This window comes from Salvelinus alpinus, chromosome 17, assembly GCF_045679555.1.
Source record: "Salvelinus alpinus chromosome 17, SLU_Salpinus.1, whole genome shotgun sequence".
Lineage (NCBI taxonomy): Eukaryota > Metazoa > Chordata > Actinopteri > Salmoniformes > Salmonidae > Salvelinus > Salvelinus alpinus.
Window position 1 is genome coordinate 24,678,914 of NC_092102.1, and position 22,548 is coordinate 24,701,461.

A 22,548-nucleotide genomic window follows, 5' to 3' on the forward strand; every position below is an offset into this window, starting at 1 on the left:
TTCAGTAGCATGTGGGCTACATGTGAGAACTCTTTACACCTTCAGTAGCATGTGGGCTACAGGTAGGAACTCTTTACACCTTCAGTAGCATGTGGGCTACATGTGAGAACTCTTTACACCTTCAGTAGCATGTGGGCTACATGTGAGAACTCTTTACACTTTCAGTAGCATGTGGGCTACATGGGGGAAATCTTTACACCTTCAGTAGCATGTGGGCTACATGTGAGAACTCTTTACACATTCAGTAGCATGTGGGCTACATGGGGGAAATCTTTACACCTTCAGTAGCATGTGGGCTACAGGTGAGAACTCTTTACACCTTCAGTAGCATGTGGGCTACAGGTGAGAACTCTTTACATCTTCAGTAGCATGTGGGCTACAGGTAGGAACTTTTTACACCTTCAGTAGCATGTGGGCTACATGTGAGAACTCTTTACACCTTCAGTAGCATGTGGGCTACATGGGGGAAATCTTTACACCTTCAGTAGCATGTGGGCTACATGTGAGAACTCTTTACACATTCAGTAGCATGTGGGCTACATGGGGGAAATCTTTACACCTTCAGTAGGATGTGGGCTACAGGTGAGAACTCTTTACACCTTCAGTAGCATGTGGGCTACAGGTGAGAACTCTTTACATCTTCAGTAGCATGTGGGCTACAGGTAGGAACTCTTTACACCTTCAGTAGCATGTGGGCTACATGGGGGAAATCTTTACACCTTCAGTAGCATGTGGGCTACATGTGAGAACTCTTTACACATTCAGTAGCATGTGGGCTACATGGGGGAAATCTTTACACCTTCAGTAGGATGTGGGCTACAGGTGAGAACTCTTTACACCTTCAGTAGCATGTGGGCTACATGTGAGAACTCTTTACACCTTCAGTAGCATGTGGGCTACAGGTGAGAACTCTTTACACCTTCAGTAGCATGTGGGCTACAGGTGAGAACTCTTTACACCTTCAGTAGCATGTGGGCTACAGGTGAGAACTCTTTACACCTTCAGTAGCATGTGGGCTACAGGTGAGAACTCTTTACACCTTCAGTAGCATGTGGGCTACAGGTGAGAACTCTTTACACCTTTTGTTGCATTATATCATGTTTCAGTATGTGTGCTGTGCTCAGTCATTTCACCTTGATATCTGTATAGAATTAATTTTCCAACTCTGACTGTGTTGTGTGTTTTGTTTCTGTAGGGAGCTGGCTCCAGACCCTAGTGGGACACCCCAGCCTCTGGTGTCCCCCCCCCCACAGGGTTCCAGAGAGGGCTCAGATGACACCCCTCTACGCAGGGCAGGTGAGACACACAAACGCACAAAGACACAGATAGACAGACAGACACACTAATCCAGGTATTTGCCATGCAAAGTGTATAGTTCTCAGCGCCACGCCTTGTGCCTCTGTGCCTGAAGCTATGAGGATACCATCTACAATTAGCCCATTACATAAGATCCTTGTTTCAGAGTGGTAGAGCTGTCAGCTGTGGTGCGGTTCCCAGCCCACGCACACACACATATGCACGCACACACACACACACACACACACACACACACACACACAGCAAAGAAAGGTGACTGACTGACAGAGTACTGCTTTTAACACAGTTTTGACAAACTGTTATTGTAATTAGCCATGTGGCAGCACACTACTTCATCACTGTCAGCTTGTTCATTATACCTGTTTGAAATCGGATCTTGGCTTCACAGTGCCTGTAGAATCTGTTTTAAAGAGGCTAACAGTAAATCCAAACGTGTTCTAGTACATGATGTACTTCAGCAGAATATACACCTGCTGAAAATGTATGAATGGAGAGGAAGATGTATCTTATAAAGGTGCTGATTCTGATTTCACTTGCCTGGATTTAACATTGTACTCTACTACTAACTTTATTTTGGTTTGGATAGTTTTCTTAGACTGTGAATTTATACTGATGATACTTTCTCTGTCGCTGATCAGCCTCAGAGCCCAACCTGAAGGTGAAACACAAGCTGAAGAAACACCTGAACACTCGTAAGAGTCCTCTGACCCGCAAGGAGAGTGCCCCGTCCCCCATCAAACACCGGGTGCCCGACACTCTGGGTAAGTCCCTCACTTCCCCGAACAGAACACTGCTGCCCACTAGGCTCTGTGGTGCCAGGGCTAATAGAAAATACAAAGGTTGTTATGGAATCATTCTCTCTCTCTCTCTCTCTCTCTCTCTCTCTCTCTCTCTCTCTCTCTCTCTCTCTCTCTCTCTCTCTCTCTCTCTCTCTCTCTCTCTCTCTCTCATTCTCTCTCTCCCATCCTCCCTCTCTCTCTCTCTCTGCAGACTCATCTCCCAGCAGCAGTAGCACCCCAGTGTCTGGCTGCAGCTCCCCCAATGACAGTCTACCCAATGAGAATGGAGTCCTGCCCTCTGTTGACGGGCTGTCCCATGAGGTTATTATCCGATTGGTATTTACCCACCCTCCCTTACCCCTCCACACACATACACTTATACATTACAAATGCATGAGATAAGGACAGAGGCTTCTTTGTCCTCTCTGGTGGGTTTGTGTGGAAATGGGAGCCGTAAAGCCCTAGTTTCTAGACAGTTCATTTGGTGTGTTTCTCTCAGTTGTTCCTGTCTGGGTAATGAAATGTTTAAAGCAGTGATATTGGAGAAGGACATCTGGCTATAGCCCTGTAGCCGAACGCAGCACCAGATCTGATCATCAAATTCAACTCTCTCCACCTCGTCGTCTTGTCTTGGCTAATCAGCAGAATAAAAAGGCTTTTGAAAGACTCAAACACTACACAAACATGCAGACACGCAAACAACGCACACTCACTATTTATTTATGCACTTACAAAAAATGACTTAAACACATACACTACATGACCAAAAGTATGTGGACACCTGCTTGTTGAACATCTCATTCCAAAATCATGAGCATTAATATGGAGTTGGTCCCCCATTTGCTGCTATAACAGCCTCCTCTCTTCTGGGAAGGCTTTCCACTAGAAGATGTTGGAACATTTCTACTGGGACTACAAGAGCATTAGTGAGGTCGGGCACTGATGTTGGGCGATTAGGCCTGGCTCGCTGTCAGCCTTCCAATTCATCCCAAAGGTGATCGATGAGGTTAAGGGAAGGGGCTCTGTGCAGGCCAGTCAAGTTCTTCCACACAAACCATTTCTGTATGGACCTTGCTTTGTGCATGGGGGCATTAACATGCTGAAACAGGAAAGTGCCTTTTCCAAACTGTTGCCACAAAGTTGTAAGCACAGAATCATCTAGAATGTCATTGTATGCTGTAGCGTTAAGATTTCCCTTCACTAGAACTAAGGGGCCTAGCCCGAAACATGAAAAACAGCCCCAAACCATTATTTATCCTCCACCAAACTTTACAGTTAGCAAAATGCATTCAGGCAGGTAGCGTTCTCCTGGCATCCGCCAAACCCAGATTCATCCATTGGACTGCCAGACGGTGAAACATGATTCATCACTCCAGAGAATGTGTTTCCACTGCTCCAGAGTCCAATGGGGGTGAGCTTTACACCACTCCAGCCGATGCTTGGCATTGCGCATGGTGATCTTAGGCTTGTGTGTGGCTGTTCGGCCATGTAAACCCATTTCATGAAGCTCCCGATGAACAGTTATTGTGCTGACTTTGCTTCCAGAGGCAGTTTGGAACTCGGTAGTGAGTGTTGCAACCGAGGACAGATCATTTTTATGTGCTATGCGCTTCAGCACTCGGCGTTCCCGTTCTGTGAGTTCGTGTGGCCTGTCACTTCGCAGCTGAGCCATTGTGCCTCTTAGACGTTTCCACTTTACAATAACGGCACTTACAGTTGACAAACTGACTTGTTGGAAAGGTTCACATGACGGTGCCACATTGAAAGTCACTGAGCTCTTCCTTCAGTAAGGCCATTCTATTGCCAATGTTTGTCTATGGAGATTGCATAGCTGTGTGCTCGATTTTATACGGCTGTGGCTGAAATAGCCGAATCCCAAAATTGAAAGGGGATGTCCACATACTTTAGTATATATAGTGTACATATATATACAGTACACACAAGGCCTGTGCCTGCTGAGGTACCTATCAGCTTTGAGATTAAACAGTCTAGTCAATGTAGTTGAATTCATGTTGTGTGTGTCCTCAGGCCCAGAGACTACTGCTCCAGGATGGGTCTCTAGCGCACTTCACCATCCAGAGTTCCTCTGCTCTACCCACCATCACCCTGGGCCTGCCAGCCAATGCCAGGGTAAGCATATCACACAACTTTATGAAAATGACTATGTTATGAATTCAAGGTATTGTTATTATTATTATATTGCGACAGAGACATGGAAAAAACACTAAGACTCGTCTTTGATAGCAACAAGATCATTTATCGCCACTTTATATGTGTGTATGTGTGCAGAGTGATGGAGACTTGTCCCCTCTGAAGGTGGGCCGGGTGCCTATGGTGGCGGGTGGCCAGTCTGTCTACCTTCCTCTGGGGATGGAGGAGCAGAGTAGGTCGCTGTCGCCCCACCTCCAGCCTGTCCTCATCCTAGAGCCCTCCAGACTGGTCCATACCCCCATGCTCACTGGTGAGACACACCATCGCATTCACATACAATGCTGGCTGGCTTGCAATATGTTTGACTTCCAATAAACATTTGCCTTTGTATACAGCAGTTAAAATTCATTTTGCATGTAATTTGACATAGAACAGGAGAAGTTCTTGCCAGGAATGTGTTCCTTATAAATGTATTACACAATACACAATTGCTAAGCTGGATTCTGTAGGCATTATCACTTTTCTCTTGCCTCATGTGAAAGAGCTAAGAAAAGGTTTATTCTGACACCAGAGGAAATGTGGTACCGCCACCTAGTGGCCTTGACAAATAGTCAGATTTACAGCCATACTCTCCCTGTCTCCTCCTGTCTCAGTTCCAGGCCTGGGCACCGTGCCACTACAGTTTGCCCCCCAGATGGATCGTCTGGCCCCGGGTGGGGGCCCTCACAAGCCCCTGAGCCGAACCCGCTCAGAGCCGCTGCCCCAGAGCCTCAGATCCCTACACCCCCTGCTGCAACAGCACCACAACAGCCAACTACTGGAGAGACTTAAACAGCAGACACACCTGGGCAAGGTGAGTGACTTACACACCTTCACAAATCCCGCATTTTCTCACACATACTCTCATACTCACTCATACTCTGTTGTAATGGATTATTGATTTTTGTACAATCCAAGGATGGTTTCCTCTGTCAGCAGCTGTCTTTTTCGAAAATAATTCATTGATTTGTATGGAGTTGGATGAATCTAAATTGATCAATAATTTTGTGTGTGTGTTCCAGCTGATGTCTAAATCCAGTGAGAAGCCTCGGCTCAGACAGATCCCCTCAGAAGACATGGACTCTGAGGAGGTGGGGCCAACGCCCAGCGACACCTATCACGGCCGAGCACGGGTGGAGTCACTGAGGGAAGCGGAGCCTGTGTCTGATTTGGACAGCCAGGGAGAACAGATCAATCTGCAACACACACTCATACTCAACCAGGTAAGATAAAGACACAGATGATAGAGGACCACTAATAGAATATGCCTTCCTTGAACTTCCAGCAGAGGGCAGCAACGTTTTTTTTTTTTTTCGTGCTGCATGCAAGATTGACTTTACTTTACTTTCTGCGTGTATAGATTCCTGTGGGTTGAAAATCACGACAGCACTAAACATATCTCTCTCTCTCTCTCTCTCTCTCTCTCTCTCTCTCTCTGGCTCTCTCTCTCTCTCTCTCTCTCTCTCTCTCTCTCAATTCAATTCAATTCAATTCAAGGGGCTTTATTGGCATGGGAAACATGTGTTAACATTGCCAAAGCAAGTGAGGTAGATATTATACAAAAGTGAAATAAACAATACAAATTAACAGTAAACATTACACATACAGAAGTTTCAAAACAATAAAGACATTACAAATGTTATATTATATATATACAGTGTTGTAACAATGTACAAATGGTTAAAGCACACAAGTTAAAATAAATAAGCATAAATATGGGTTGTATTTACAATGGTGTTTGTTCTTCACTGGTTGCCCTTTTCTTGTGGCAACAGGTCACAAATCTTGCTGCTGTGATGGCACACTGTGGAATTTCTCCCAGTAGATATGGGAGTTTATCAAAATTGGATTTGTTTTCAAATTCTTTGTGGATCTGTGTAATCTGTGGGAAATATGTCTCTCTAATATGGTCATACATTGGGCAGGAGGTTAGGAAGTGCAGCTCAGTTTCCACCTCATTTTGTGGGCAGTGAGCACATAGCCTGTCTTCTCTTGAGAGCCATGTCTGCCTACGGCGGCCTTTCTCAATAGCAAGGCTATGCTCACTGAGTCTGTACATAGTCAAAGCTTTCCTTAAGTTTGGGTCAGTCACAGTGGTCAGGTATTCTGCCACTGTGTACTCTCTGTTTAGGGCCAAATAGCATTCTAGTTTGCTCTGTTTTTTTGTTAATTCTTTCCAATGTGTCAAGTAATTATCTTTTTGTTTTCTCATGATTTGGTTGGGTCTAATTGTGCTGTTGTCCTGGGGCTCTGTGGGGTGTGTTTGTGTTTGTTTCTCTCTCTGTCTCTGTCTCTCTCTATCTCTCTATCTCTCTATCTCTCTATCTCTCTATCTCTCTCTCTCTCTCTCTATCTCTCTCTCTCTCTGGCTCTCTCTCTGGCTCTTTCTCTGGCTCTCTCTCTGGCTCTTTCTCTGGCTCTCTCTCTGGCGCTCTCTCTCTCTCTCTCTGGCTCTCTGGCTCTCTCTCTCTCTCTCTCTCTCTCTCTCTCTCTCTCTCTCTCTCTCTCTCTCTCTCTCTCTCTCTCTCTCTCTCTCTCTGGCTCTCTCTCTCTCTCTCTCTCTCTCTCTCTCTCTCTCTCTCTCTCTCTCTCTCTCTCTCTCTCTCTCTGTCTCTCTCTGGCTCTCTCTCTCTCTCTCTCTCTCTCTCTCTCTCTCTCTGGCTCTCTCATTTTCTATCTTGCTCCCTCTCTCGCTCTAGTCATTGCTATGGGAGAAACAGAAACAGCTGCAGCAGTTGCGTCGGCAGACAGCCCACATGGAGACGCTGGCGGTACCCATGATGCTTGGCAGTGCCCACCGGCCCCTCTTCCGTACCCAGTCCTCACCAGCCTCCACCTCCCTCACGCTGCCAGACAAGCCCCTGCCAATACCCGCCCCAGAACCACATAGCAAACCACGCTTCACCACCGGTAAGAAATGAACCACACACACCCAGGCACACTGCCACAAGGTAATCTGTTTAGGTGTAGGTTATTATCCCTACTGTGGCTGTAATTCAATTGATCCAATCTGAGGCCTGGTCAAGGACTCTCTGATAAGATATGGGTAGTAAGCAGTTTATATGCTTATATTGCATTTGTTTCATTATCTCTCTTGTTGTGGTTAGATCTGTCTTACAGCTGTTGATTCACCGGAAATACTAACGTTAATGTGTGGCTCTGTTTGGTTGCAGGTCTGGTTTATGACTCTCAGATGCTGAAGCACCAGTGCACATGTGGTGACAACAGCAGCCACCCAGAGCATGCTGGGAGGATCCAGAGTATCTGGTCACGTCTCCAGGAGAGAGGTCTCAGGGGCCAGTGTGAGGTACATAGACCACCGTTTTTACCTCCTTTTTCTTTACCTACCCCCTCGGCACACTGGTTAAATCAACGTTATTTCCACGTCATTTCAATGAAATCATGTTGGACCAACATGGAATAGACGTTTAATTGACGTCTGTGCCCTGTGGGTAGACTCAAGGGACAAACATGACCTTTTCATGTGTAGCCATATTCAATATTGATGTGGGTAGTTGTATCTTACTAAATGGTCCAGTGTCTGCTCTAAGTCTGGTCCATTTTCCCCCATACAGACTATCCGGGGACGAAAGGCCACTCTGGAGGAGCTGCAGTCGGTCCATTCAGAGCGTCATGTCCTGCTGTACGGCACCAACCCTCTCAACCGCCTCAAACTGGACAACCGCAAGCTGGCCGGTACGTCCTCACTAAAGATTTGATGATGTTTTCATATAATCTGTCATGCCAATGACAGTTATGCCAGGGCCCCTTGCATAACTGGCAACAGTTTGGCAACAGTAAAGTAAAGCTACTCTCTCTGGTGTCTCTAATAAATAGAGATTTGCCTTTGGTTAATGAATCTAACGATACTGTATTGATAGCACTTTGGAATCTCTTACGTTTAGAAGATAACTCATTCGTGTATTTACAGTTTTTCTCAATCACATACAAGCATTTTTTGGAACAATTTTGTCGATTTTCAAAACAGAGTCCACAATACACAGAACTCTGTGGCCTTTTGCAAAGCAGTACATAACAATGAACACAGTTTCACACATTTCTCTTCTGATGAAAACCACGTGTTAATATTCTGTGAATAAAAATGTTGTATTCACTGATGACATTTGTATTTAAAGTTTTGCAAAAGCGGTTCTAAGATATGCAAGGCAGGTACGACGGCAATAAAAGGATCAGAAGTTCTGTATTTCAGAATTTGATCATTGCTATTCTGCTATAGATACAATTCAATACAGATCCAAAAATTGCTTCTATGCGATTGAGAAAAAGTGTGAGATGTAATTTCACTGATGGTACACAGACAAACGTAATGTCATATGCTAATAAAATGATATGAAAATAAGCTGTTAACACTGATTATTTGTGATGAATAATACCACTCATTGTTCTCCCTCAGGCATTCTCTCTCAAAGGATGTTTGTGATGCTCCCATGTGGAGGAGTGGGGGTAAGTGAGAGGCCCGACACACACACACATATGCATGCACGCACACATGCACATACACACATTTTTCCCCAGCTCTCTCTCTTGTTCATAACACACACCTCTCGATTTCAGTTGGAAATTCTTCCCTCCAAGTCCTTACCAACATGTATATGATATGGTCCATTCAGAGTGATTAGTGATGGGAGTTGTTGATGTTGTTTCACAGTGAGGACCATGAGAAGATGAGGAGGGGATATGAAAAAAGAAAGCATGAGTGGGTTGAGACAATAAATTGCCTGACGATCTCTGTTGGACCAGGAGATTTCAAACTAATAGAAACATGATGCTCATGACAGGGGATTAAAGAAATGCCTCCAATTTCATTGTCTGAGCCAGACAGCTAGAAATACAAGTTTGTGAACAAATGGGGAAAATGATGAAAGGAAGAAAGGATATGTAGAATGGAGTGGCCAGAAGCATGTTTAAGTCCCTGGGGGAATTCCCTCGTGTGCATGTATGCATTTTCCTCTCCCTGGAAATGTTTGTATTTTCCCCTTCCATTTATGCACCATGTATGCATTTTCACCACGTATGCATTTTCCTCTCCCTGGAAATGTTTGTATTTTCCTCTTCCATGTATGCACCATGTATGCATTTTCACCATGTATGCATTTTCAACATTTATGCATTTTCCTCTCCCTGGAAATGTTTGTATTTTCCTCTTCCATGTATGCACCATGTATGCATTTTCACCACGTATGCATTTTCAACATTTATGCATTTTCCTGTCCCTGGAAACAAGTCCTGTTTTTCCCTCTTGTATTTCTCTGTTGCTTGGGTAGCAAATCTCTATGGCACCGGGTGTGTCTGTGTACTGTAAGTATGGTAATATATCAGACAGCTGTTTTATAGTCCCATAAATGATTGAGGTGAGGTCTGTGTGCCTCCAAACTGGTGTCCCTGTAGTAATACTTAGTGCCATTGAAACCATGAAAAGAAAAACACTAGACCTGATCCATATAGCATGTTAGCAGATTCTCAACACATACTAATGACTGGTTCCTTCAAGCTTGGCAGTTGTGCTGTCCTGTCACTCACCCTTGTGTTGTTTTTGATTGGCAGGTGGACAATGACACAATCTGGAACGAGTCTCATACGTCCACGGCATCGCGCATGGCTGCAGGCAGTGTCACAGAGCTGGCCTTCAGAGTGGCCAAGGGAGAGCTCAAGGTAAGACACAGAGATCTGTAATCCCCATCAAATCACACTCCAGACTATCTCTCCAACTGCCTCAGGCAACTTGAGAAAGAATAGTGAATGATCATGTTTTGTTTTGTTTCTCTCCAGAATGGCTTTGCAGTGGTGAGGCCCCCAGGCCACCATGCTGACCCTTCCAACCCAATGTAAGTCTGTCTCATATCGAATGTGTGTGTGTGTGTGTTTTTGTTTGTGTGTAGTTTTTCATGTGTACTATACTCCTTGTGGTAGTGCGTGCCCAGGCTAACCACAGCGGCCTCTGCTGAGCGTTGCAGTGTCAGCACGCTGTCTGATGAAAGATATTTATGGGCTGATAGTGAAGCTGGGAAGGAAAAGAACAGAGAGAAGATTTATGCCTCTCCTATTGGTGTGCTGAATCGGCTTTTAGGAATTCCACCATTTTTCTTCGTATCCTAACCACTATCATCTTGTATTGCTAATGTCTGTTTCTCTACCTTTCTTTCACCCCCTCCCTCCCTCCAGGGGTTTCTGCTATTTCAACTCGGTGGCCATCGCAGCCAAGCAGCTCCAACAGAAACTGAGTGCCAACAAGATCCTCATCGTTGACTGGGTAAGGGACTACAGTTGCAGTGATTGTAGCAATAACAGTAGCAACACTATTTTTGTTGGTGGTATCCTCGTCTCAGTTGACCTACTGTTTTGACAATAACTACAGTATTTAGTATGACCCTTATGATATACTGTGTACACATGAAAACATGTATGTATACACAAGTAAACACATGTGAGTTCTGTCTCACATTGCTTTATTTGTTACTATTGGCCAGGTCTAGGATATGACTAAAATAAGCCAGCAGTTATGTGATTTAATGTAACCAAATCTTCTCTTCCATCTCTGTCCTGTTGCCAGGATGTTCACCATGGTAATGGAACCCAGGAAGTGTTTTACAATGATCCCAGTGTGCTGTATATCTCACTGCATCGCTATGACGACGGCAACTTCTTCCCTGGCAGCGGGGGGCCAGCTGAGGTAAGTGACATCATTGGGTCAGCTCTACACCGGGCATTCTGCCAGTAGGACAATGGGCATGACATCAAGAGAAGCTAGAGCAACTAGCTAGGTTCCAAAGTAACAGTGGACAGATGTTTGCTCAAGGGTCTTAGTGTGTTTAGGAGACATTCTATTACACGTGTTGTGCCTCTAGCACCTCTATGTTATTGACCGCATCTCCATGGAGAATGCATTGTCTCAATAGGGCTCTCTGTGTTGTAGGTGGGATCTGGTGCTGGAGAAGGCTTCAATGTCAACGTTGCCTGGACTGGAGGTCTGGACCCCCCTATGAGTGATGCTGAGTACATCGCTGCTTTTAGGTACGACAGCTCTGACCATGATCCTTTCTGGTTTAAACATGAATGTCCACCCGTCCCCATTTCTGTAACTATGCAAAAACGAAGGTCTTACCTTGTCACTTTCTAGAAAGGACCCCCTTCTCCCCTTATACGGTATTGACTGTAATTTGCAAAAGTGCAAAAACTCTTGACGCATTTCTGAATCGGAGTCATTTGAAGTGCATGTGTACGGTCCCAATTTTCAATGTTTTATGTGTGAGATTAAATTGTCTCCAGGTTTGGTGGTTGTTGTATTAAACAGACATTTCACTGCCACTTCCTCCATAGCACTTAATTGCCACCGGTGGGTGGTTCAGGTTCTAATGAAGTTTCTGTATTTTGGTTAGGTCGGCTGTCTGGTGGCAACCGTAGGAAACTGTGGCGACCACAGACAGTGGTGGGTGGGCCCCACCTCTAAGCCAGCGTAACAAAATGAGAATGACAACATAGTCCTGGAAAAGTTTCAACAAAAGTTTTTAACTTCAACGTAATAAGAAACCAGGGTTTAATATTCCTATTACACCTCTCTTTTCCACACAGTAGTACACCACCCTTGGAAATAATAATAAAGCCTCTGTTTTTGAATCTGAAAAGACACCACCATTTTGTTGCCACACATGTCTGTCCCACACAGATTTAAAATGTCTAACAAGTTTGTTGGTGAAATGTTCTCAGTCAGTTTCTCTAAACTCCAGGGGCAAGGAATGCACCCCCACCACCTCCTTGTCTCCTCCGTCTCATTCCTGTTCTCCTCTTCTCCCTACCTCTCTCCTTCCCTTGCTCTGATTGATCTTTAATGAGCCCTCTCCCTCTCTCTCTTGTTCTCCCTGTAGTCTGTCTATAGCTGGGCTCACAGGGGAGTAGGGGAGGTTTTATTGGTCTGCAGGGGAGGCAAGGTTGGTTAGTGTGGTGGGGAGTGGGGGGGGTCTGGGCTGGAGGAATCCAAACGCAGGATAATGAACCCAAATGGATCCCAGATGGCAGGCTGTCAGTGACGTGAGGAGAGTGACAAGCTCCAAATGGGAACCAGACGTGCTTATGGAGGCTTTGAACTCGGGCGGCAGCAGAGATGCCTGCGTTAGCTCCCTCGCTAGCTAGTGGCCCTGCTCAGTTCTGTGCTGTGCTGGTTGACTCTCTAACAGAGAGAGGTGGCTGACGCCAGTCCAGAAAACAACAGGAGGCCCCTGCAGCTCGACCTCAACCCTGCTCTCTTCACTGTCATTAACAGCCAGACAGGGCTGTTTGTGAAGTAAATATTGTTGAGGTGTTGTTGAAATGCTGTTGTTTCTCCCTGCAGGACGGTGGTGATGCCCATAGCTCAGGAGTTCTCCCCTGATGTGGTCCTGGTCTCCTCAGGGTTCGATGCAGCAGAGGGACACCCTGCACCTCTAGGGGGTTACAACGTCACCGCCAAATGTAAGCAAGGCTTTCCTCAAACAGTACACGTTAGACCATGAGCTAGCTTGTACAGTGGTTTCAGAGCTTTGCTAGTTAGTTCTTGATAAATAGAAGGTAAGACATTTATAAGCCTTGACTTCGTACACGCTGACCTGGTTGCATCACTGTTGTAAATGTGTGTCTTTATTGATTTATATGAATCTGTGCTGTAAATGTCATTAAGATTGGTACATGCACTGTAGTACAGTGCCTTCAGAAAGTATTCATACTCATTGGCTTATTCCACATTTAGTTGTGTTACAGCCTGAATTCAAAATGGATTACATAGATTTTTTTATCTCACCTATCTACACAACATACCCCATAATGACAAAGTGAAAACATGTTTTTAGACATTTTTGCAATTGTATTGAAAATGAAATACAGAAATATCTAATTTGCAAAAGTATTCACACCCCTGAGTCAATACAATGTTAGAATCACCTTTGGCAGCGATTACAGCTGTGAGTCTTTCTGGTTAAGTTTCTAAGAGCTTTGTACACCTGGATTGTACAGTATAAAAAATAAATCTTCAAGCTCTGTCAAGGTGGTTGTTTTTTCATGTCTTGTCATAGATTTTCAAGGCGATTTTAGTCTAAAATGTAACTAGACCACTCAGGAACATAACATATCCTCTTGGTAAGCAACTCCTTGTGTTTTAGGTTATTGTCCTGCTGAAAGGGGAATTTGTGTCCCAGTGTCTATTGGAAAACAGATTGAACCAGGTTTTCCTTTAGAATTGTGCCTGTGCTTAGCTCTATTCCGTTTCTTTTTATCCTGAAAAACTCCCTAGACCTTGCCGATGACAAACATACCTATAACATGATGCAGCCACCACCATTCTTGAAAATATGAAGAGTGGTACTTAGTGATGTGTTGTGTTGGATTTACCCCAAACATAACACTTCGTATTCAGGACATACAGTTAATTTCTTTGCCACAATTTGTGCAGTTTTACTTTAGTGCCTTATTGCAAACAGGATGCATGTTTTGGAATATTTGTATTCTATACAGGCTTCCTTATTTTCACTCTGTCATTTAGGTTAGTATTCTAGAGTAATTGAAATGTTGTTCTTCTCCTATCACAGCCATTAAACTCTGTAATTGTTTTAAAGTCACCATTGACATCATGGTGAAATCCCTGAGCGGTTTCCTTCCCCTCTTGAAATTGAGTTAGGAAGGATGCCTCATTATTGTTATTTTATTGTGTTACTTTTTAAATGTTTTACTTTAGTTTATTTAGTAAATATTTTCTGTTGTATTCGGCGCATGAGACAAATACATTTGATTTGATTCTATTGTTTTATTTGTATCTGTAGTAAATGGGTGTATTGATACACCATCTAACGTGTAATTAATAACTTCGCCATGCTCAAAGAGATATTCAATGTCTGCTTTTTGTATTTTTACCCATCTACCCATCTTTGCGAGGCATTGGAAAACCTCCCTGGTATTTGTGGTTGAATCTGTGTTTGAAATTCACCGCTCTTCTGAGGGACCTTACAAATAGTTGTATGTGTGGGGTACAGAGATGAGGTAGTCATTCAGAAAATCATGTTAAACACTATTATTGCACACAGTGAGTCCATTCAATTTATTATGTGGCTCGTTAAGCAAATATCTACCCCTGAACTTATTTAGGCTTGCCATAACAAAGGGGTTGAATACTTATTGACTCAATACTTATTGACTCTTCATTTTAATTTAATTAGTAAAAAAATCCACTTTGACATTATGGGGTAATGTGTGTAGGCCAGTGACACAAAATCTCAATTTAATCAATTTTAAATTCAGGCTGTAACACAACAAAATGTGGAAAAAGGTCAAGGGGTGTGAGTACATTCTGAAGGCCCTGTATATGGCCATGTTGTCAGTCTAGAAAAGGAGTTGGCACACATGCCTCATTGAACATGATTTAGGCTAGTTTATTGACTGTGTTGTTTTTGATGTGTCCATCAGGTTTTGGGTTCCTGACCCGGCAGCTGATGGGTCTGGCTGGAGGCCGGGTGATCATGGCCCTGGAGGGAGGTCACGACCTCACGGCCATCTGTGACGCCTCCGAGGCCTGCGTCAGCGCTCTCCTGGGCATTAAGGTGAGAGACTGGTTTAAGGTGCATTAAAGCAGTTTATGAACTACTTTTAAACCCCTTCATAAATCATGTTAAGTATACCACAAAGGAATGTGAAGTCTATAGGAATATTCAATCATATACAGTGCATCCGGAAAGTAATCAGACCCCTTGAATTTTTCCACATTTCGTTACATTACAGCCTTTTTTCTTATCTATCTACACACAATAGCCCATAATGACAAAGTGAAAACAGTTTTTTAGAAATACCTTATTTAAATAAGTATTCAGACCCTTTGCGATGAGACTCAAAAATGAGCTCAGGTGCATCCTGTTTCCATTGATCATCCTTGAGATGTTTCTACAACTTGATTGGAGTCCAACTGTGGTAAAATCAATTAATTGGCACATGACAGCCCGCTTGAAGTTTGCCAAAAGGCACATAAAGGACTCTGACCATGAGAAACAAGATTTTCTGGTCTGATGAAACCAAGATTGAACTCTTTGGCCTGAATGCCAAGCGTCACGTCTGGAGGAAACCTGGCACCATCCCTACGGTGAAGCATGGTGGTGGCAGCATCATGCTGTGGGGATGTTTTTCAGTGCAGGGACTGGGAGACAAGTCAGGATTCAGGGAAAGATGAACAGAGCAAAGTATAGAGAGATCCTTGATGAAAACCTGCTCCAGAGCGCTCAGGACCTCAGACTGGGGCAAAGTCTGTGAATGTACCTGAGTGGCCCAGCCAGAGCCCGGACGTGAACCCGATCAAATATCTCTGGAGAGACCTGATAATAGCTGTGCAGCGACGCTCCCCATCCTACCTGACAGAGCTTGAGAGGATCTGTAGAGAAGAATGGGAGAAACTCCCCAGATACAGGTGTGCCAAGCTTGTAGCGTCATACCCAAGAAGACTCGAGGCTGTAATCGCTGCCAAGGGTGCTTCAACAAAGTACTGAGTAAAGGGTCTGAATACTTATGTAAATATGACGTTTCAGTTATTTATTTATTTTTGTGCAAAAAAATTATGTTTTTTGCTTTGTCATTATTGTGTATTGTGTGTAGATTAATGAGGAAGAAAAACACTTTAATACATTTTAGAATTAGGCTGTAACATAACATAATGTGGAAAAAGTCAAGGGGTCTGAATACTTTCAAAATGCACTGTAAATAATAGGAACGATATTGAGGGCTGGAAAGGAGGATGTTGTTGATTAGTGGCCTGATGGTTTCCTCTCCCACTGCGTTGTCCATACAGGAGCCTCTGTCGGAGGAGGTGCTGCTGCAGAAGCCCAATGCTAACAGTGTTTGCTCGCTACAGAGAGTCATACAGATACATGGTGGGTAAACAGTCATTCTACTCCTTATGTCTCTTTCTCATACATTACACCACTGTCCCTATGTTCCCTCTGTCTCTCTATTCTATTTTTGTCTATCCCTTTATTCTGGTCTGATCCTAATTATTGTGAAATGCAGACTTCCTGAGTACACACAATGATTTAATACATTAGGCTACAAGGCTATTAACAATATTGATATTTCACCATATGGGCCCATACAGTATGAGGGACTGGCTTTTATATCAGTTGGACGATTAGACCTTCTGACTGCAGCAAAAGTGCTCACTGCTCATTCAAGTGTGTGTGCTTACTGGCTCTGGTTTAGGCAACAAAACACACAGAATAAACACACATAATGTAGGGCAGAGTGGGGTAAGTTGAGCCATGTTTTACATTCAGCTTCACTCCGTCAAGGGAAATATATTATTCTTTTAACAAAGGTATCTACATATATTTCAGGATGTTGTGTGTATATAGTGGCTTGCGAAAGTATTCACCCCCTTTGGCATTTTTCCTATTTTGTTGCCTTACAACCTGGGATTAAAATAGATTTTTGGGGTGTTTGTATCATTTGATTTACACAACATGCCTACCACGCAAATATTTTTTATTGTGAAACAAACAAGAAATAAGACAAAAAAACTGAAAACTTGAGCGTGCATAACTATTCACCCCCCAAAGTCAATACTTTGTAGCGCCACCTTTTGCAGCAATTACAGCTGCAAGTCTCTTGGAGTATGTTCCTATAAGCTTGGCACATCTAGCCACTGGGATTTTTGCCCATTCTTCAAGGCAAAACTGCTCCAGCTCCTTGAAGTTGGATGGGTTCCGCTTGTGTACAGCAATCTTTAAGTCATACCACAGATTCTCAATTGGATTGAGGTCTGGGCTTTGACTAGGCCATTCCAAGACATTTAGATGTTTCTCCTTAAACCACACGAGTGTTGCTTTAGCAGTATGCTTAGGGTCATTGTCCTGCTGGAAGGTGAACCTCCATCCCAGTCTCAAATCTCTGGAAGACTGAAACAGGTCTCCCTCAAGAATTTCCCTGTATTTAGCGCCATCCAACATTCCTTCAATTCTGACCAGTTTCCCAGTTCCTGCCGATGAAAAACATCCCCACAGCTTGATGCTGCCACCACCATGCTTCACTGTGGGGATGGTGTTCTCGGGGTGATGAGAGGTGTTGTGTTTGTGCCAGACATAGGGTTTTCCTTGATCGCCTTAAAAGCTCAATTTTAGTCTCATCTGACCAGAGTACCTTCTTCCATATGTTTGGGGAGTCTCCCACATGCCTTTTGGTGAACACCAAACGTGTTTGCTTATTTTTTTCTTTAAGCAATGGCTTTATCTTCTGTCCACTCTTCCGTAAAGCCCAGCTCTGTAGAGTGTACGGCTTTAAGTGGTCCTATGGACAGATACTCCAATCTCTGCTGTGGAGCTTTGCAGCTCCTTCAGGGTTATCTTTGGTCTCTTTGTTGCCTCTCTGATTAATGCCCTCCTTGCCTGGTCCGTGGGTTTTGGTGGGTGGCCCTCTCTTGGCAGGTTTGTTGTGGTGCCATATTCTTTCCATTTTTTAATAATGGATTTAATGGTGCTCCGTGGGATGTTCAAAGTTTGTATATTTTTTTATAAGCCAACCCTGATCTGTACTTCTCCACAACTTTGTCCCTGACCTGTTTGGAGAGCTCCTTGGTCATAATGGTGCCGCTTGCTTGGTGGTGTCCCTTGCTTAGTGGTGTTGCAGACTCTGGGGCCTTTCAGAACAGATGTGTATATATACTGAGATCATGTGACGGATCATGTGACACACAGGTTGACTTTATTTAACAAATTTTGTGACTTCTGAAGGTAATTGGTTGCACCAGATCTTATTTAGGGGCTTCATAGCAAAGGGGGTGAATACATATGCACACACCACTTTTCTGTTTTTTATTGTTGTTGTTGAATTGTTTTAAACAAGTGGTTTTTTTTTTCATTTCACTTCACCAATTTGGACTATTTTGTGTATGTCCATTACATGAAATCCAAATAAAAATCTATTTAAATTACAGGTTGTAATGCAACAAAATAGGAGAAACGCCAAGGGGGATGAATACTTTTGAAAGGCACTGTCTGAATATATGTAAAAATATAGTTTTGAAAACATAGCTTGCCCCAAAAAAGTGGTCTCTTGACATGTCTTACACTGGGTATGGGGTATGTTGAGCCACAGGATAGGGTAAGTTAAGCCCCTACTGAATGAAATATTACCGCTATCTTTTTAAAACCATGTCTATCTTTATTTCCCAAACACAGATCAATCACTTTTAATAAAAAAATAAAAGAAATTAAGCATGGCTTAACACCCAACAAACACTTTGTACCTTCTTTAACACTTTTAACATAGGCCCTGTTGTTACCTGATAAGCCAGCGATAATGCCTTGCATTAGAAACACTTCAATTTGCTCAACTTACTCCAATGGCCATTGGCTCAATTACCCCACTCTCTCCTACTGTATAGCCCAAAATATTCTCTGTCTGTTTTTCAGGTCAGTATTGGCAGTCCCTGAAGACGTTCAGTAGCTCCGTGGGACTGTCCTTCCTGGGTGCTCAGAGAAGAGACTGTGAGGAGACTGATGCTGTCAATGCTCTGGCCTCTCTCTCTGTGGGGGTCCTGACCAGCAAGAGGTACGACAGGAGCACATATACCCAAACACTCCTTAACACTCTCACAGTAAAGGGCAGGCTCCCCTGTACAGTACTGTACAAATATGATGCATGATGCTTTTCCTAACCATCTTCTCTATGTGTTTGCCCCCCAGCCTCCTCGACGAGCCTATGGAGCATGACGACGATTCCATGTAAAAGATGCTGACTTTTGACCTCAGAGACCTCTCCTTCAGGACGTCCCAATAGCCTTGGAGATCCTGCGCTGTCACACGACGAGGGGGAAGAGTGTAGATTGTGGAACTCTGCCTTAACCAATGAGACCTTAAAGCCACACAGTGCCTCAAAGACCACCGTTCATTCTCCTAAGACTGTATGCAGTGCAACTTAACACAGCGAAGAGTGAACTCAACACAGTGGAACTAATGTAGCCTGCTAAGCCACACCAAAGACCTGTCAGTGTATATGTGAGATAAAAGATGTTCTCTCAAACAACTGATTATTTTACTCTGTCCGTGGTCTAGCCCTAGCAAGACAGAGTCATTTATATTGTGTGTATTCAGAAGGACACGTCCATACCAGCCCTGTGCCGTCATATTGACCACTCTTTGGCCTTTAAAACAAGTACAGACATAAAGGTCTTATGGAGGCACTTACAGTAAAGAAATACTTCCCAGCCGTTGTCTTATTTCCCCAGTGTCTGTGAATAATACAGGCCATAGAGACGAAAGGAAGATGTGCCCTTGAAGGAGGGAATACTTAGCACCAGGTCTGTGGGTGTCTGTTGTTGTGTCAGTGAGCAGAGCAGACCCCAGTCAGTCTGAGGAAGGCCCTGGACAGACAGAGGTAGAGAGAGAGAGAGCCTAGAGGGGACCAGCCAGCACCTGGCAACTGTTGAATGGCTCAGTCGGTCCTCGATGATGTCATTAATAGTTTAACCACTAAAAAAATACAAAAAATAAGAAGAAAATGAAGATAAGGATGACTGTGGTTTTATCTGTTGTTTTTGTTTTTGCACTGTGCATTCCGTAATGTGAACCGTTGAAAATTCCAAACCTCGGGGAAACTCAAGTTCTAGATTATTTAATTATCTGTTAAACTTTGAAGATTGGAAGATATTGTTGTCCTCTAAAATCGACTCTCACATTCTAAAAAAAAGACTTATGCATTCTACATTTCTACCGGCATGTATACACATTGAGTATTTATACGAAGTGCATTTGCAAAAAAAATCCTGTTTGGCCAGATTGTATTACGAATACTTTCAACTGCTGTTCATAGACAAGTGTCTTTATATATTGTTGGCAGAGACACACAAACACACACACTCAGAAAGGCATTGTAGACATGCACGCTATTTCCCTTTATGTCTTACCACTGACATGATGAGGACCAAAATTTTACCTCCTGTCTCGAGGATATATAGTATACAAACTGTATGAACAGGAACAATTAAACCAATGAATCTTATGAAGAGCTGAAGACCTACCACTGTTTGGAAGGAAATACTAGTTCTATGTTCATTCCTATGCCATTGTATTGTTTATGATGCTAGTCAAAGGCTCTAATGCACTTCATGGAGATCTCCCAAAGAAATCGGTCTTCAATATGGCTGCAGTGGGACTGTATTACTGCAGATGGACCAGTGTGGTTACGGTGTTACTGTACGTTGATGTTTGTTTTTGCAGGACCAGAATTTTGACCTGTGGATAGACATTTATTGTGTACATTCATTTGACAGTTCAGTTCCCTTGATATTATCCACGGACAGTAATATCAAGCAGAGTTGAATACAGTTAAACTGAGCGTATTATTTTATGTGAAAACTTTCTTTATGGTGTTGCTCTGTACTATTACTGTTAGCGCTATGGAGGTCAGTGGCGGTCGGTGCCATTTAAAATGAGGGAGGACGATTTCTTTTTTTATGAGCATGGCCTTATTTCTATTACATCATATTGGATGACTGTCATTCATTTTCCATTCACACAGTTCACTGTAACAGCGATAGGTTTAGGCTACTACATGATACTCAAATGTTACCTATACCCATCATGTTGCTACAACCTAGCCTATGAATGAAAGTTTACAACGTAGGTGCACACAGGTCGAGAGAAACATTTGAGGTGACAGACCGTGACACATGGACACACAGTGACACATTCAATATCGCCTTGCACACTCTTGTCTGCATCTAGCTGATCTAGGGTGTAATCATTAGTCCAACAGTTGCAAACAAGTTTCTATTGGACAAATTCAGGTATGTTTATCCCCATTTCGTTCTGTTTGCTTCCGTTTAAGAAACGTTTTACAGCAGAATGAATACACCCCTGATCACGCGTAAATACAGTTCACTTTCATAGCAGCCACGTTGTATTCCTTCTCGCATCTATGCGCTCTCCTCCTCTCACCTTTTGCTTGTGGACTTCAATGCGCAACACATCAGCTGAATGTGACCAGGCAAAAAAGAAAAATCCAAGCCAAACTATCATAACCGCTACACACAGCCTACATCATTGTCACCATATTAGCTAAAGTAACGTCATAGTCAACATAGCTAATATAACTAATGCTTTAGTAAACCCGCTACAATCATGCAGTAATGTTACAGTGTACAGTCAGTAAGCAGTTTAGCACCTGCACCGGCGGGCCACGGAGGCAATACATTTGTAAAACCAAAATCTTACCTTACCTTGGAAGAGTTCCAGTGTTTTGTTGGATAGTCATAGCCAGCTAGCTAACATAGCATCCCTCTGTTCGAGAAGAGTATTTAAGCAGGCTAAACTAGCTAGCTGCATAGGCTAGCTAAGTAAGTGAAAGTGAAAAAAATGACGCTCTTGCTTCTCCTATATTTTGGAAGAAATTAATTTGTTCAAAACTGTTCAACTATTGTCTTTCTCTCTTTGAGTCAACTACTCACCACATGTTATGCACTGCAGTGCTAGCTAGCTGTAGCTTATGCGTTCAGTACTAAATTAATTCTCTGATCCTTTGATTGGGTGGCCAACATGTCAGTTCATGCTGCAAGAGCTCAGATAGGTTGGAGGACAAGTCAATGTACCCAGAGGAGGATGAACCATGGTGCTACCCTACAGAGTGCTGTTGAGCCTACTGTAGACTTTCATTGCAAAACAGTGTGTTTTAATTCATTATTTGGTGACGTGAATAGTATAGTTTTATCTAATTCATTCAATTTTATGAAATTCACTGAGGATGGTCCTCCCCTTCCTCCTCTGAGGAGCCTCCACTGATGGAGATGTGGCTTTACTATGATGGTGCATACTTCTCCCTTAGGCCTTGTGTAGGAAGTCTCTCTTGTACTCCAGTTGTATGTATGATGCAGTACTTGACATCATGCTGATTATAGATTTTCAGATATACTGTATCTGCACACATCCAAACTGAAACTAGTTTGTTAACATGTCCTGAGACCTTTTTTGTGTGTTCATGACGTCCAGTGTAGATTGTTGTTGTTGTGAATTGAAATGTGTAGCACATTCCACTGTTTCGTTTTCTATATTCATTCTGGGGTTATGTAGTTTGTCTTAATGAGCATTTAATCTAGATTGCACTCGTTTTTAGAGGTTCTTCAGTGGATGGGAAAAAACTGCCCACCATCAAATTGAGAAATTGACATTTGTTTTCAGATTCACAATATTATTTTGTATATGACCCCATACTTCTATGGAATGTGGCTAAATGTCTAAATGTATCATAAGCT

The 22,548-nt window shown here is 43.3% G+C and overlaps 1 protein-coding gene across 7 annotated transcripts in view; it reads left to right on the plus strand.

Moving 5' to 3' along the window:
* Positions 1-19,322, plus strand: part of LOC139542578 (histone deacetylase 7-like) — a 71,525-nt gene extending 52,203 nt beyond the window's left edge. For 3 of the 7 annotated variants that reach the window (XM_071348179.1, XM_071348184.1, XM_071348183.1), the window contains exons 6-26: positions 1,196-1,296; positions 1,956-2,078; positions 2,308-2,432; positions 4,125-4,226; positions 4,386-4,557; positions 4,901-5,100; positions 5,309-5,509; positions 6,986-7,196; positions 7,460-7,593; positions 7,862-7,982; positions 8,701-8,750; positions 9,852-9,959; positions 10,077-10,132; positions 10,470-10,557; positions 10,858-10,977; positions 11,221-11,318; positions 12,634-12,752; positions 14,733-14,866; positions 16,099-16,180; positions 18,713-18,851; positions 18,986-19,322. In XM_071348179.1, the coding sequence (XP_071204280.1) occupies positions 1,196-1,296; positions 1,956-2,078; positions 2,308-2,432; positions 4,125-4,226; positions 4,386-4,557; positions 4,901-5,100; positions 5,309-5,509; positions 6,986-7,196; positions 7,460-7,593; positions 7,862-7,982; positions 8,701-8,750; positions 9,852-9,959; positions 10,077-10,132; positions 10,470-10,557; positions 10,858-10,977; positions 11,221-11,318; positions 12,634-12,752; positions 14,733-14,866; positions 16,099-16,180; positions 18,713-18,851; positions 18,986-19,028 (2,527 nt within the window). In that variant the 3' untranslated portion in view covers positions 19,029-19,322. The remainder of the gene's footprint in view (positions 1-1,195; positions 1,297-1,955; positions 2,079-2,307; positions 2,433-4,124; positions 4,227-4,385; positions 4,558-4,900; positions 5,101-5,308; positions 5,510-6,985; positions 7,197-7,459; positions 7,594-7,861; positions 7,983-8,700; positions 8,751-9,851; positions 9,960-10,076; positions 10,133-10,469; positions 10,558-10,857; positions 10,978-11,220; positions 11,319-12,633; positions 12,753-14,732; positions 14,867-16,098; positions 16,181-18,712; positions 18,852-18,985) is intronic. The other 4 variants (XM_071348181.1, XM_071348186.1, XM_071348180.1 and 1 more) reach the window with 3 other exon arrangements.
* The last annotated feature ends 3,226 nt before the right edge of the window (positions 19,323-22,548 follow it).